The 16,414-nt window shown below is 39.6% G+C and overlaps 1 protein-coding gene across 1 annotated transcript; it reads left to right on the top strand.

Annotated features, from left to right (window-relative positions):
- The first annotated feature begins 1,265 nt into the window (after positions 1–1,265).
- Positions 1,266–16,123, top strand: DLD (dihydrolipoamide dehydrogenase). The gene is made up of 14 exons (XM_021539119.4): positions 1,266–1,355; positions 2,222–2,297; positions 2,988–3,067; positions 6,671–6,739; positions 8,502–8,571; positions 8,934–9,034; positions 9,373–9,516; positions 9,671–9,772; positions 10,869–11,059; positions 12,400–12,570; positions 12,940–13,129; positions 13,507–13,644; positions 14,957–15,046; positions 15,149–16,123. The coding sequence occupies exons 1-14, from the start codon at positions 1,317–1,319 to the stop codon at positions 15,212–15,214; spliced, it is 1,527 nt and encodes a 508-aa protein (XP_021394794.1). The 5' UTR covers positions 1,266–1,316; the 3' UTR covers positions 15,215–16,123.
- Positions 16,124–16,414: the final 291 nt, after the last annotated feature.

Below are 16,414 nucleotides of genomic sequence, written 5' to 3'. Positions count from 1 at the left end.
TTTCTAACTGCTAGGCCCCACCAAGGCCGCTTATCAGGGGCCTAGTCTGAAGGGTAGCTCAGTTCTCACTCCAGACATAAATCGTGCCCTCTCTCTCTCAGAAATTCTGCAACAGGTGTCCCTCCTCTTCTCTTGGGCCCTAGCGAGGCCACATCTGGAATGCAGGGTGCAGTGCTGGGATCCTCAGTACAAGCAAGACAAGGAGCTGTTAGAGAGGGTCCAGTGGAAGCCACAAAGATGGTGATGGGACTGCAACACTTGTCCTAAGAGGAGAGGCTGAGGGAGCTGGGCTGGCTTAGTCAAGAGAAGACTGAAAGGGATGTCATCAATACATACAAATGGAAAGTTGAATATTAATTAGCAGTTCCCTGACAGTCAGGAGGGCCAGCCATGTCCTGGAGGGCATCACCAGCTGGGAGGGGATTGTCCCACCCTGCTCTGCACTGGGCTGGTGTCACTTCAAATCCTGGGAATAGTTTTGGGCATCACAATATAAAAAAGACATTGAGTTATTAGAGGCTTCCCAAGGAAGTTGTGGGGATGGTGAAGGGTCTGAAGGAGAAGCCTTATGAGGAGAAGACTTATGCAGACTCATGATGTCACTTGACCTTTTCAGCCTGGAGGAGACTGAGACCACCTTATTGTGGTCTTGAGCTTCCTTATGAGGGGAAGTAGACAGGTGGGTGCCAATCTCTTCATTCTCGTGATCAGTGGAAACATCATGAAGCTGAGTCAGGGGAAGTTTAGACTGGATATTTGAAAATGTTTCTTCACCCAGAGGGTGGCTGGGCACTGGAACAGGGTTCCCAGGGAAGTGGTCATAGCACCAGCCTGACAGAGTTATAGAAGAGTTTGAAAAATGCTCTCAGGCACAGGGTGTGACTCTTGGGGTGTCCTATGCAGGGCCAGGAGCTGGATCCTGATGGGCCCTTCCAACTTAGCATATTCTGTGATTCTCCGATTCTAGAAATATCTCAAAGATTGGTGCCAAGAGGATGTGCCAGATTCTTTTTAGTGGTGCCGGCAACAGGAAGAGGAGCAATGGCCATAAAGTGAAACACAAGAGAGGAGAGCTCCTTCCCGCCGAGGGTGGCACGGAACGGGCTGTCCAGGGCGGTGGCGGATTCTCTCTGGACACGTTCCAAACCCGCCTGGGCGCGCTCCCGCGGCACCGGCAGCAGGGCCAGGGCAGCGGGGCCGCGCCCCGCGCTCGCTCCCGGCGCTGAGGCCCGCGCCGCCCGGCCCCGCCCCGCGGCACTGCGCCTGCGCGCGTCCGCGGAGTCCTTGAGCGGCCGGGGCGCGGCGGCGGGGCCGACATGCAGCGCTGGGGCCGCGTCTCCTGCGCGCTCGCTCGGGTATGGCACCGGCGGGGCGGCGAGGCGAGGCCAAGGGAGGGGGTCAGGGACGGCAGCCGCGCCGAGCAGCTCGAGCCTGGGCTTTCCTCAGAGCCCTCAGCCCGCCGGGGGCGTGCGTGAGGCGGGCGGGGCCGGAGCGGCGCCTGAGGCGGGCGCGGGCCTTGGCCGCGCTCCCTCCCCGCTCCGCTGTCCCCTCGCCTCTCGGCCGGGCGGAGGGGGCGTGGCGGCCCCCAGGGTCCCGGAGCGGCAGGGACCGGCCTCCCGCTGTCGGTGCTGCTCCCGGTGTCCCGGCCCGCGGGAGGCCGCGGCCGTGCTGGCTGCAGAAAGCGCCGCCGGCAGCCGGCCCCGGCGTTGGGGCTGCGGTGCTGCGGACTTCGCAAATGCTTCCAGGGACATCCTCTACTCCAGTTACAGGGTGATCGGCCCTCGATGTGTTTGTAGCGCCTGCTCTGTGCTGTGCCATTACTTTTGCCCTCCTCAGCTTCCTATGAGATACAGCTGCCTTTTCATAGGAAGTGCCTGAAGGGGTTGCTTACAGAACAACACTCTACATAAACTCCCGTGGATATCTAATTTACGTCATTATGTGGTTTGAGAGTTGGAAAGAGTTGAAAGTTTTGTAGTCAGAGGCAGCCTGAGGTGTGACTGACCTGAGAACAGGTGTGATGACAGACTGAGGTGGCAGAACAACTTCTGCCTCTTGTTCCAGTCAGTGCCCACTGTGCTTCAGTCCTGCTGTTCCTGTTTTGGTTAGCTGGTGACAGTAACTGTATGTTCACCTCTGTGTGGCTGAATGTTTATTTTCTCTGAAGAATAGACATAAACTTGTAAAACCAAGGGGTTCTTTTTATTTTTTTACCTTTTAGAGAAGCCATTTTGATCGAATTCATCATGGTCTTCAGGGAGTTTGTGCAGTACCACAAAGGTCCTATGCTGATCAAGGTAATTTCTTGTGAGAAACTTTTTTGGACAAGAAAACCCCACCAACTCCCACAAAAAACAAAACAATACTTCAAACTTCGAAATTAGCCTTCGAGGTGAAATCCATGTCAGGATGGAGATTTAGACGAAAACTGGTTTATTTGCATAATGTGATTTCAAGGTAAAGCTGTAAATACAAGCTGAACTTCACCATCACTGTTCTTATTTTAATTAATGTTCTAAAAGAGATTGTGGTTACAAGATATGAGCTAGGTACAAAGTTCATAGCTGCCACTGCTTTATAATCAATAGCTTCCAGAGATACCTATTGCAGCTGTGTTTTCCCCTTTATAAATTTGTGGTATATAGTAAGCATTTATGTTTGGTGCTAAACATCGATAGAAGCTATGTTGGAAAAAATGTTACAGTGAACTATCAAGACAGCTTGAGTTAAGTTCTTAAAGGCTTTAGAGCAAGAGGGATGGGAAATTCAGTTTCTTGATGTCATTTTACATTATTTTCCTTGTGAAATTTAAGACTGCTTATTTTTCTTGTGGAATGAATACCTTTACACAACCTTTCTCTGTCCAGAAAGTTACTTTCACATATGAGGTGTAGCTTCTTTATCTAATCCTATTTCATTAACTTGCATAATTCTTAAGATGCAGTTATTTTCTGAAAAAACAGTAACTCGGCTGTTCTCTGTTTCAGTTGATGCTGATGTCACAGTTATTGGCTCTGGGCCTGGAGGATATGTTGCTGCTATCAAAGCAGCTCAGCTTGGGTTTAAGGTGAGACCTGACTCAGATAGCAGAATACTCATCCAGGTGAACTTGAAAGGTGTCTGTGTGATGCTGTAATCCTTCTGTCACATCTTGGGCCACCAGATGGTGTAGACATCTTTGCTAATCTTTCCTTACCTTGCTTACCTGCATTATGCAGAATTTGAAATGGAGGTCTGACTATATTACTCTCTATAGCCCTGCTACTGACGGAGCTTACTTTTGGTTGGAACTGATAATTGATGTGAACTTACATTCTTGTGAAAGAGAAGGTGGCAAAACAGTGCTAAGAAGGAATTTTTCTCTCAACAAAGGGAAAAATAAGAAGATCATGACTGACAAAAAGACCAGTGGAAAACTATTCTGAAGAACAGACTGAGGGAACTCAGAAGGGGAAAAAGCCATATTCAACTGATAAGCTTTTTGACTGTGATTAGTGGAATTCTACTGCCATGTGAGAACTTTAGAGGCAAAAATGTGTGTAGAAATACTATAGTATCTTAGTTACATTTATTTGTGTTCATCTCTGTTGTTCTGCCTGTTGTCTTTGAGCACCTTTCAGAAGAGGCAGTTGGTGTCTGATATGTACTAGTGGTGTGTCATTCAATTAAGTATTGTGAGAGTTGTATGTGTATAATATATTTAAAATGTTTTTAAACTTACAAAAATACAGAACGTGACTTCAGGATTTTTTTTGCCTTCACTTTTTAATATGAGACCAACTGACACTCTTGGCACTGCATTCTTGTTCTTGTAATTATCTGGAACTCTGAGAAGGTGGTGCTAGCAGTCTTGGGCATGTTTCTGCTGCTTGGTATGTCACAATGTTTCTGAATTACCCAAAATAGACTTCATGACTGAAGTTAGCTGGTTTGACTACCTGGTAAGGACAAGAACTCCTGGTGATGAGTTCCAGTGAAGCACAGGAATGGGGGGCCCATGCAACATGTAGTCTTCATCTTTCAGTATTTTCAGGGCTTGGCTGTACAAGGCCTTCAGCCACCTGATGCATCATAGAATCACAGAATGGTTTGGTTTGGAAGGAATGTTCAAGCTGGCCTTGTTCCAACTCCCCTGCCATGGACAGGAACACCTTCCACTAGACCATATTACTCAGAGACCCTGAGCATTCAGGAGCACCTTCCACTAGACCATATTACTCGGAGACCTTGAGCATTCAGGAGCTTCTTTGGGCAACCTATTCCTGTGCCTCACCACCCTCACAGTAAAGAATTCCTTCCTAAGAGCTGATCTAAATCTACGCCCTTCAGCTTAAAGCTGTTTCTGTCATTAAATGTCCTTGTGAAAAGTCCTTCTCCAGCCTTCCTGCAAACCCCCTTTAGATGCTGGAATGCTGCTGTAAGGTCTCTCCAGAGCCTTCTCAGCCTGTCTTCATAGGAGGGCTGCTCCAGCACTGTGATCAACTTGGTGGCCTCCTCCAGGCTCAGTCCACCAGGTCCAGATCTGTCTTGTGTTAGGGGACCCAGAGCTGGACACAGGACTCCAGATGGGGTCTCATGAGAACAGAGTAGAGGGGGAGAATCACTTCCCTCAATGTCTTTGATGTTGACTGTGTTTGGAGAAGGAGGTTTGACTAGATGGCCTTCAGAGGAAGTCCCTTCAAACTGTATTTGTCTGTAATTCTGAGTGTTGTCTCTCATTGGTCAGTACTCCCACAACTGGGTGTTAGTAACATCTTTCTGGGTATCTTTTTAGCCTTCTAATATGCAACTGTACCAAAATATAAGTGTTTGAGATTCCATTAAGTTGTACATTGCCTGTGACCTAGTGCAAAATAACTGAATTGTCTCTACACATCCTTGTGAATTACTGTTTTGTCATAGTAAGTACTCTTGTTTCTGGATATATGTGGTTACTTAGCTAGTAACCTAAGAAAAAATGGTGCTCAGTTCTGCAGGTTTTAATTATGATTGTGGCCTTTTGCCATGTGAGTTCATGTTTAATTATTCCAAAGCTGTTTTGTGGCTGGCTATAAAGCAACTTTTCTTGGAACAGTATTGTTCTTGAGTCCTTCATAGTGGTGATTAACAGTAGGATACCATACACAAGGGGGTTTAAAAGTGCCCTGGATTCTGTTTTTCATCATAGTAAAAAATAATTCTGTTACACTGTTTCACAGCTATTTAGAAAGGGGAAAATGCTTGGACATAATTGTGTATGTCACTGTTATCATTGAATAAACATGTAGAATGTTTTTGGTGTCCTTGAGGAATCTAAGGAGATGTCTTTAGTAGACTGGCAAAAAGATTGTACAGTTACACCATCCATGGAAGAACCTGATTCTACTCTACTTAATTACTTAAATTTCAATTTTAGTGCTATTTCTGCTAGCACAAACATTTAGTCTTTGTATCAGCACTACAGCATCCCATGTTATTGCCAATAGTGTTCTCTGGGTTTTGGCTTTCCAGAAGCTTTGCTTGGCCTTGTAAATGAAGTTTATGTAAAGTGGATGAGGCAGAACATCCTTATTGGGTAAAGGTAGGAGTAGTCTGGTACTGTTTGATCCATGGTGCAGCTTTTAAAGCCCTTGTGTTGTGTTTCATGTATTCATGTGCTTAAAACAAGAGGAAGGGGATGTAAGGGATAAGCATGTCTCAAGAGTGCTCCTGTGATTTGATTTGGTGAATTCTGCTCTTCATGTTACCATGACCTATCTTAACACAAAAGCAGCAATTTAAAGAAATTGTGAAAGGCTTTCACCTAGGTAGTTGCCTCTCAGTGGACTGGAACTCTCAATAGTGTAAACCAAGCTTACAATTATTTTGAATATGTGTGTGCCTTCCAAAAAAGGAGATGCCAATTCCTTTGATTTTAAAAAAATTGTTTAGGATACTCTTTCCTTCATTCTCTCTCCCCATGATCTGTTTTTAAATGAAGTTTTGACGGTTGATTTTGTCCTTTGCATATTTAGATGTTGTCAGCTTAATGAGAAGGAGATGAAATATTTTCCGTCCCTATTGTTATTGACCTTATTTTTGTTTGGTTCTGCTGTGCTGCATTTTTGTTTTTTCTTTCTTTATAGGTGTTGGTACAATTTTATAGTAGTGGAAGGAAATGTTGTTTGTGACTTGTGGGTTTTGTTCTGTTTTTTCTTTGAAGAAAAGATTGCTTAATGGGATTTTAATCTATACTAGTTCATTTACTGGTTGTTCTCTTGTTTTTATGAATCTTCACGTGATTTACAAGTTTTGCTTTTAGCAGTTTTTTCTGTAATTGTTAGGGAAACAGCTTTCATTGGACTGAGTCTTGTATTTATTTACTTTGTAGATTTTTATAGTAGGACTACGAAAATACAAGTAGTGCTTTTATGAATGGTGCAGTGGCTGTCATTTGCAGACAGTAAACTGATGCAGTTTGGTAGAGAATTTGGTTGCAAAGAGCTATTTTGTGGGTTTTAAGTTAACCAAAAATGAGGGAAGGGGAACACGAGCCATAAAATAAATCTAGGAATTAAATTAATGGGAGACTTGTAGAGGTAGAATTACTAGACAAGTAGACAAATGTCTTTGTCATCAGTTCTAACTTGTGAGATAGCCTATAAGGAAATGGTGGCAGAGTATTAATAAAAAATTCTTTTTTTTTCCTCAGACTGTCTGTGTAGAAAAAAATGCAACGTTAGGGGGAACCTGTTTGAATGTTGGATGTATTCCATCCAAGGTAAGTGTGCATGTTTGTCATAGCTGCATTAAAAACAGCTGACATGACGTGCTTCACTTGGAAGGAGTTTCTCAAGATGGATGTACATGTAAGAATGGCCTGGAGGGTCAGGCTGGTCGTGCTTATGTGGAGTAATACAGATATGGGGAGAAAGAGCTGAGTCCAACACATGCACTCTGAAAGAAAGGAGAAGCAAGAAGAAATTAATATTTGACATTGCCAATCTAGTTTAAAGTCATTTCAGACCTCGCCCTTTGTAAGAACAGTGCTGTTGCTGGGGAATCTGCCTCAGTAGCACCCAGCAGGTGGAGGAAGACACTGCTAAGGCCAGGTTTGTGATGGCTGTAGTAACAGGCATAATATTCTTAACAAGATCCCTCCTAACTGTGTTGCTGTTTCTAATCCTTTTGTTCAAGAGGTTCCATTAGCATGGAAGGAGAAAATACAGTATAAATACTAAGTTTTGTATTAATTTTTCTAACATTTTAGAAATCATTTTAATGAGGTTCAGAGTGTCTTAATGCATTGAAGCACCACTCAAAAATGTTAATCCACACAGTCTTACCTTGAAAGTTTGAAACTATGCTAGGATCTGTTTAACTTACTTCTCAAGTACCTTTTTATTTTTTTATCCTTTAGATTTCTTATGAAAATACTATTGAACCCATGGCTAAACTTGAAGGATATATGGAATTTGTTTGAATTGCAGTAAACTTAAGAAGAGGATATGTAGGCTGTGTACACCAGGACAATAACAAATGATTCAAATATTCCTTTACAGAAAACCACCCAAAATAATATCTTGGGCATGGATTTTTTTTTTTTTCTTTCTAGTTGCTAAAATCTTAAGCAGTCCTTGCATCTTTTAAGTAATGTGAATGTTACAGATACAGGGTTGTAACAGTTACGTGAAGTAGAGAAATTACTTTTAAAGACAGTTGATAAAAATTATAAAAATGGAATTATCTTATTTTGGTAGTATTAGTTTTACACAAACATACGTAAATAAGGCAAGTATTTCAGAATGCCCTTTGAATCTTTTACTGTGTCTGCTTTAGATTTAAGTCTGTGCAAACTCACACTCTTGCCTTGTTTTCATATTTGGGGTGGCTATAACAAAAGAATCAATTTTCATAGTAAGATCCTGCCTTAACTATATTGTTATTGCTAATCAAAATACAATTATCAAGCTTCTGAATTTGAAGCTACTAATTTATTGCCATCCGTATAAAAACTGTTCTAATTTTATCTGTGAATTTGGAAGATCCATGTACCTGAGCTAGCTCCAAGCCATCCAGCTTCAGCTTGGCTGCCTCTGCAATTACAGAAACTTCAGCACAAAACCTCAAAATTTTACACATATATGTCTACACAGGATAAAATCTTAATAGGCATTTTAGTGCAGATTTTCCTCAGCCAATTTTTCTGTATCTTCTCTTTGGCCATGAGTCACATTTATCTTTCTCTTGTTACTTGGTCTGTTCCTTCTTTTTTGGAGTAATTATCAGTTTCTGTGGTGAAATGAGCAAAAAGGATAGGTGTTTATTTAACTATTTTCTATTTCTATGTCAAGTATGTAACTTTATTGAGTGTTTCAGTAGGAGCTACTATGTACAATTTCTGTGATTGAAATACGGTTTTCCAAATACGTGTATATCAAACAATAGTGAGAAGATTTTGCAAATGGTATAATTCTTTTTCCTTATAATAAATATTCCTGTGAATGTATGTCCGAATTCACATTTTTGTATGTCTGTTTTAGGCCCTTCTGAACAACTCACATCTGTATCACTTGGCCCATGGAAAAGATTTTGCTAATAGAGGAATTGAAAGTGAGTGAAGAGTTCTCAGTGCCTCTTACATAAGTGGTTTCCACCAAGAAGTAAATTTAATCTTTCAAATCTGATTAGTATGGTTTTCTGGTCAGAAGATTTTTAGAGTTATAAATAATATCCTTTATCTGTCACCTTAGGAATGTGTCTGCTCATTGAAGTCTGAATAATGGATAGATAAGGTATAGTTGAAAAGTGCAATATTGATTTTCAGCATAGCAGTTGTAGAATGTAACCTTCAGCATTTATTAGGGCCATTCAACACCTCTTTCTGTGCCAGCTGTTAACTTTATGTTGAGGTTAGCTCTTTTAACATTAACACACTGCAACACTTGATGCAAGTTGTTTTGCTTTAATTTTAGTTACAGGAATCCGTTTGAATCTAGAGAAGATGATGGAACAGAAGAGTAGTGCAGTGAAGGCCTTAACAGGTGGAATTGCTCATTTATTTAAACAAAACAAGGTTAGTTTGGATTATATACTGAGGTATATCCATTTTTCTGATCTAACTTCTTACTTTTTACATTTTCATATTGCCACATAAATTAGAGTGATTGATACGACAAGGGCAGAATTTGGATGCTTCTCTTCTAGAACACTTTTAAATGCTCAGTGCCTTCAGTCTTAATCTGCTTAAAGGAATAGTATACTATTTCTACTAGTATACAGTTACTTTGTGATTTGCACCAGGTAGTGATGCAGAAAGATGTTTAGCAGCATCTCTAAGCATTAGTGAAATTCAGGTGAAATGCAGCCTGACATATATTTGAGCCTGACTTCACTGTATTCTGATTACTAAAGGTTGTACATGTATCTGGGTTTGGAAAAATAACTGGCAAAAACCAAGTCACTGCAACTAAAGAAGATGGCAGCACACAAGTTATCAACACAAAGAACATACTCATAGCCACAGGCTCAGAAGTTGCTCCCTTCCCTGGAATTACTGTACGTATTTGAACTTAATTGTACTTCCTTTTCCGTGTCTCATAGCCACACAATTTAATGTGTAATCATGGTTAGCACCCGATTGCATGTTCTGTTCTGTATATAATTGTAAAAGAGATTGTAAACCTCCCTTTGTGCATTTCTTTGTCATTAGATTGATGAAGATAACATTGTGTCATCCACTGGTGCGCTGTCACTGAAAAAAGTTCCTGAAAAGATGGTTGTGATTGGTGCAGGAGTCATTGGTGTGGAACTGGTGAGAGGATATTTAAACCACTTGACCTTTAATTTGTAAAGGAAAAAGGTGGTGTGGTGTTTTTTTGTTGTTTTTGACTGTTTTGCTGTGATTTAACAGTTCAGTGAGATGTAGTGAATCTGTTCAGACTTCGTAGCCTGCTAGCTCCATTTTTTGCCAGAAAAGCTGGGATAAGTGTTTGTTGGGTCAGTATTTCTGCACCTGGTTAGATAAGCAAAGAAATTAGAGAGGAGAATCCAGGACTTTGTGTATGTATTTTTCTCTTTTGGAGGAGTAGGGATGTGAGGGAATGCCAGAATAATCAGGATGAATTCTTTTGTTTAGTAGTTAATCTTAAGAGATGTTTAATGTGATCTGGTAGGACATATTCTATCAGCCAAAAGTGTGGAGACTGTGTAGTTCATCGTGGTCTGAGTTCTTTTACCTCACACCTGCACATTTCAAAAAGAATTTATATTTGCTGGTCTTGCAGCTGATTGAAGCTGTGCCCATCTGCCAAGCTGTTGCTTAACCTGCTGACCATTAAGCTGGGAAAGAGTAAGCAAAGTGAAATTCTGTATTGCGTGGATGTGGGTAACTGTAGGTAAACAGGGTGTCCATGGGTTTTGTTGGTGAGGCTGATGATGATGGTTAAGGTTTTAAATACAGGACTAGCAGAGGCTGCATTTCGTTGTTTAAAATTTCCTTAATGTGGTATTGTTTTGATTAATTAGTAGTGGTATTAGGGCACCACAAGCAATTCCCTTTGGGTTTTCCTTTCAGATTCTTTGATTTTGAATTTCTTCTATGTGTATAGTATAAAACATACATGAGTTATATTTAGTTATCTCATTGGCTATTTCTTTAAAAGCCTAATTCCTGAATTTGATCATGGAAGTTTTGAGTCTGTAAATAAACAACGATAAACCTTTTCCTGGAAAGGCTGGGGGAAGTTGAACTTGTTTTATTTTACATCATGTTTCTGGAAACTGATCAGTTTGCTGTTACATGTTATCCTGCTTTAGAAGAGTTTCCAGTCTGTTGTAAATATTAGAGTAAAAATATCTGAACTTTTCTTTTTCAAGAACTCTTTTTATCTGTATTGTTGTAACTGCAGGGTTCAGTTTGGCAGCGCCTCGGTGCAGATGTGACAGCTGTTGAGTTCATGGGCCATGTTGGGGGAATGGGAATTGACATGGAGATCTCTAAAAACTTCCAACGTATTCTCCAGAAGCAGGGATTCAAGTTTAAACTGAACACCAAAGTTACTGGTGCTACCAAGAGACCAGATGGAAAAATAGACGTAGCGTAAGTGTTTAACATAAAACTAAAGGAATGCAAAATATATTCTTCTGTCCAATCCATCAAACCTATTTAAAAATATAGTCTGATAGTATTTTTTTAAACAGGAATGAAAATTTTCTTTAGTGCAATTAAATGTTTATCCTTCTTTAACAACTTACAGAGCTCATAATTTTGGGTTTATTAAGTCCTAAGTTGCTTATACAGGAGAGGTTCCATTGATCTGAGTTGAGGGCTCGCTGATATTAAACCACTGTTATAATAAGATCAATAATAAAAACAGAACTCTAAATCATTATTTTCATGGAAGGTATTTGCTTCTGGTATAACTAGCATAAATACCATTATTCATACAGTCATTTCCATGCCATTTTTGCCTACGTACTGGAAGGTCATCTTGTCTTAGGGTAAGCCTGGCAGAGTTATTATTGTTCTTGAATGGAAATAAATGAAACTACCCAAAGAATTTATTTTGATGGTCTTACTCAAGACTTTTGAAGTCTTGGAACAGTTAACATAGAAACATGTAAAGCAAATTTGCTTTGTAAAAGTTCATAAGTATGCACTAGTTCTGTTTGTGTTAATGGATTCTCTATGCAGAAACTTTAGTTTTTAAAAATACTTGATGTTACTTCACAAAAACAAGCTTAAATGTATTTTCTGGGGACTTACTATGGTGACTTTTACTTGCTGTATCACTCTAACTTGGGACAGTCTGTCACTCTAAGGTCCAGGATTTGGGCTTCTTTGCATGCCATGCTGATTGGATCTCTTATGTAGTCTGTTTCTATTTTTACGGTATCATTTTGGTTCAGAGTATTCTTTTGAAACACACTTCCACTTATCCTCATTTCCCATGCTTTGGTTCTTGTGCTCTTAGAGTATGTGAACTGAACTTGTTCTGTGTGCAATTAAAGACAAGATGCACTTGAGGCATGCATGGCAGCTGCTAACAGGTATTTAAGAAGAAAACTTGCTCAGAATACATGGCCCTACCCATCCCAAAGTATATATACAAAGTATATATACTTTGGGTGGCAAGTACTCAGCAGCAATAGCTTTGCTGTATAGATTTGATCCTGTCAGACCATGCTATTTGCTATTGAAAATACACCCTGATTTTCTCTCTGACAATTGTTAAGAAATGTAGTAAGTGGTGTTGCCCCTTCCTCCCTCTTCCACGGCTGAACTCCTGCAAGGAGGAAGCACAAGGCAGGCAAAATGAAGTGCCTTGGGTGCTAGACCCCACCAGGAGATCACCATCTCGGGTCATATTAGTTACTAGCCACAGAGAGATAAGGCTGCAAGTTTACAGCTTAGCATTTTTGCTTCTTGTTTTGCTGTAGTGTTGAAGCTGCTGCTGGTGGCAAGGCAGAAGTAATAACTTGTGATGTGCTCCTAGTTTGCATCGGTAGGCGTCCTTTTACAAAAAATCTAGGTCTTGAGGAAATTGGAATAGAACTTGATAAGAGAGGGAGAATTCCAGTCAACAACAGATTCCAAACAAAGATTCCAAAGTAAGTAAGACTATTTTTTTTTCTTTATTTTAATGCAGAACACTTATTTTTAAAGTTTCATTTTATAAAGCACTTCTGGTTTTTAATAACAGAACGTATTTTCCTCTTCTGAAAAGAAAACTCAATATATATCCTATCTTTTCAGTAGCTAAAAATTTTCATCAGCCTTTGAAGTTTTGTGATCTATTTCCTGTCACTAAGTACCTCTTGAAGTGTGGTCATTCTATGGAAACTGCTAAAATGAAGTATTTTAATCTGTTTTGATTAGAGTTTTCAGTAACATGTTTCAAGCAGACTGTTATGTAAGGTAGCCCAGGTGTGCTAGGATGTTATTAAACAGTCTTTTATTCTGTTTCATTGGTCTGATAGCATCTATGCTATTGGTGATGTAGTTGCTGGACCTATGCTGGCCCACAAAGCTGAAGATGAAGGCATTCTTTGTGTAGAAGGCATGGCTGGGGGAGCAGTTCACATTGACTATAACTGTGTTCCCTCTGTGATCTACACTCACCCTGAAGTGGCCTGGGTGGGCAAGTCAGAAGAGCAGCTGAAAGAAGAGGTACTCTTTTTAGTTTTCTTTTCCAACAAAAGCTGGTTTTCCACCTTGATCTTGGTTTCATTCTCTAGTTGTTTATCTAGCTACTTTTTCCAAATTTCTGCATTTGAATTTATTGCGTAGGGTGTGTGAGTGAAAGATGTTCTTGTGCATGCCACTCTCCCAAGAACCACAGTTCTCTTTAATAACTTGCATTCTGTGACATTAATATTGTTTGTTTGCAAATTAATCTTTTTTTGTACACTCGTACACCTTTTATGGTGATAGTTCATATACATTCCTGTGTCTCCTATTTTAGTTTTGTATTGCTTCTCATGTATGTAACAGTTGGTTGCATTGTTCTTTTTGATCATTAATTCAGCAACACATCTGTTTTGCAGGGTGTAGAATACAAAGTTGGAAAATTTCCATTTGCTGCAAACAGTAGAGCAAAGACAAATGCTGACACAGATGGCATGGTGAAGATACTTAGTCAAAAGTCGACAGACAGGATGTTGGGTGCTCATATTTTAGGCTCAGTAAGTGTCATGAATTGTGCTTTCTTGGCCTTATAACATTCTTTTTATTTAGTGTTGCATAGTTGTTGAGTTAGAAATGGTCTTTGTAAACAGGAAGGTTTGTGTTCACCATACTTTTTTTTTTTATAGTTCTGTTCTGCACCCCTGCCCTTCTTCCCACTTTTTAGTTACTTTGGTGTAACTAAAAAAAAGGCCAGCTTTTTTTTTCTCCCTCTTGAAGTGCTATGGTTATTTATTTAGTTTCTTTGACAAGTTTTGTGTGGTGAGGTTTTTAGTGATGGTATTTGTTGTGGTTTCTTTTTCTCACTTTGTTTCTATGAATACAGCCAAATACTTCAGAGAACAGCAGGAATTGTTGATTCAACTTTTGGAAGTTGATGGAGCAGAAAAGACTGTGACTTTTTCATTGGCATTTTCTTTTTTTCCCCTTCTCTTTAACTAAAGACTTCAGCAAAGGTGATAATCTTATGCTGCAGTCACCAAATATGGGGTCAGTAATTTATGGAACTTAGAGTAAAAAAACCCTTGGGATTTCCCCTGTTTCAGGGGTTTTTGTTTTGTTTTGTTTTGTTTTGTTTAACCAAATTTAGACCCTGATCTTTCTCTGTTTTGTTTCTTAGCTGTAAATTCATTTTTTTCAAAATGTTTGCAGAAACACTTCCATACATTTTTTGTGTACAGCTGTCTTTAAGAGAAACACCAAACTGTTCTCAATAAGATTCTGTGCTGCTTAATTTCTCTTGCAATTGTAGTAATTTAGAAACCAACATGCCTTAAAGTAAGCACAACTTTTTTTGTCTCATGTCAAGAAAACTAATTTTCTTCAGTGGGAAAGGACTGGGAGAAAAATCTTATGGTTGTGGATCTGAGTGTTAAAAATGTAAGAGGAGATTTAACTATTTTTGACTCCTCAAAGATATATTCTCTTAGTAAATATGCATAAATACAGGAAATAAAAATGAGGGTGTATGTGTAGTAACATGCTTTTTTTGAATCTAGTTATCTATTTAACTTTTCAGGGAAGCATTGAAGTTTTGGTCAAGTTTTTGTTTCATGGAAAAATGCTTAGCTTTTGCGCAGCTCTCAGGAATGAGAGAACAAATGCTCTCATTCATGTTTAGATTTATGCTATGTTTGAGCACAATTACCAAATAGATTATATTACTTACATTAGAGCACAAATGAAGTGTTGGTTAAAACATAACTTTTCTTTTTTAGCAGAAAATGCTTATTTATAAGCTGTTACTGATTCAGCAGAACCTGAACAACTGCATAAGAATTTATGCTAATTGCAAGTACCATTAAATTACAGGGTGCTGGCGAAATGGTGAATGAAGCTGCCCTTGCTATGGAATATGGAGCATCATGTGAAGATGTAGCCAGAGTTTGCCATGCCCATCCAGTAAGTATTTGCTCCAGGGGCTGTTGAACACCCTTACACAGACATGCTGTTACTCCATGTAGCTATTAATGACTTGTAACTTTTTGTGTTTGCTCCCTACAGACGGTGTCAGAAGCCTTCAGGGAAGCAAACCTAGCAGCATCCTTTGGCAAAGCTATCAACTTCTAAAATGAAAGAGCAGATCTTTGTACATACATAGTACATCTCTGAAAATGGACTGTGGGCCCTTATGGAAGGCTGAATGAGGATTTTAGGACTGACTTAAGTGAATATCTTAATTTTAAACATCAGATATTTAAACCAGTAGGGTTTGGAACAAGTGGAATTATCCAGTCTTTGTAAATTAAATACTTAAAATTACATGTTTATTTACACAATGAATGTTGAAGAAAATCAGCCTGACAGAACTCTTTCCTTTTTAAAACCAAACATTTTGCTGCTGCATGGGATTATCAGGTATGCTGGTCAGAGCTCTGGATGATTGTCCAGCATACCTTGTATTTTCTTAATTGAAGTATTGCTACAATAAACCAGTTGAATACTGGCACTTAAAATGCCACTGTCACTTCCGCACAAAAATGTGTTTCCTTCTGAAAGGATTAACTTTGGTATTACATATGAGTACCAAAAATTGTTTTGACCTAGTAGTGTTGGGATGTTGGGAGAAGAGGGGCTCATGTAGATCAATTAAAATTCTATTCACTTTTTAAAGAGAAAATAACTGTCTCTGTGATTCTCCACATCAGGTTTTCATATTGAAAACTCTTAAGGGGAAAAACTGAGTGCTGATTGAGAAATGAAAGATTGAAGACAAATTCATTGTACTGCTACCTAATCCTTTTTGGTTTTAAAGCTTCCGTTGTCCAGCTCTCTTAAACTTGAAATACTAAAACTAGGTAGTGAAGCAGTGTTTGCTGTTAAATGCTATGGCATGAGGGTTATTCTGCACCTTCCACACATAAGGGCTGCAGTGTCAGCTCTACACAATTAGATGTACTTTCTTCTCTTCTGTTTTCTATTTTTTTCTCTCTTTCTGTCTCTTCTGTAGCAAGAGAGCTTAATAAATACTTGACATGACTGGAGGGTCTTCTTGGATTTTGTTTGCTGATTGGATCCTTGTAGTGTCTAGGTTGATTATGTGAGCAAACTCACAAAGATGGCATTATTGGATGATCTCTAACATGTATATGGAGCATACCCAAATCCAGTAGTTAAAGCTAATTTCTTTTCCAAGGTACCATTTCTTCTTTTTTTTGCCAGGCTCTTCTGCCTTGAAGAAAATCTTAATACCTGCTGGTATTGTGCATGTCCTTATTCATTATGCCAGTGGAATGAGAAATGTACATTCAGAAGGTGCTGCTACAGCTA

This window comes from Lonchura striata, chromosome 1A, assembly GCF_050655825.1.
Source record: "Lonchura striata isolate lonStrDom1 chromosome 1A, ASM5065582v1, whole genome shotgun sequence".
NCBI classification, from domain to species: domain Eukaryota; kingdom Metazoa; phylum Chordata; class Aves; order Passeriformes; family Estrildidae; genus Lonchura; species Lonchura striata.
Note: the sequence above shows the minus strand (reverse complement) of the source record. Positions and strands in the feature narration are given on the sequence as shown.

Bases quoted from the DNA above. Each gene is read 5' to 3' on its own strand.
- DLD (XM_021539119.4), top strand. From the start codon at position 1,317: ATGCAGCGCTGGGGCCGCGTCTCCTGCGCGCTCGCTCGG. The intron at 1,356-2,221 runs GTATGGCACCGG...TTTACCTTTTAG, and splicing joins TCTCCTGCGCGCTCGCTCGG to AGAAGCCATTTTGATCGAAT. The intron at 2,298-2,987 runs GTAATTTCTTGT...TCTCTGTTTCAG, and splicing joins AAGGTCCTATGCTGATCAAG to TTGATGCTGATGTCACAGTT.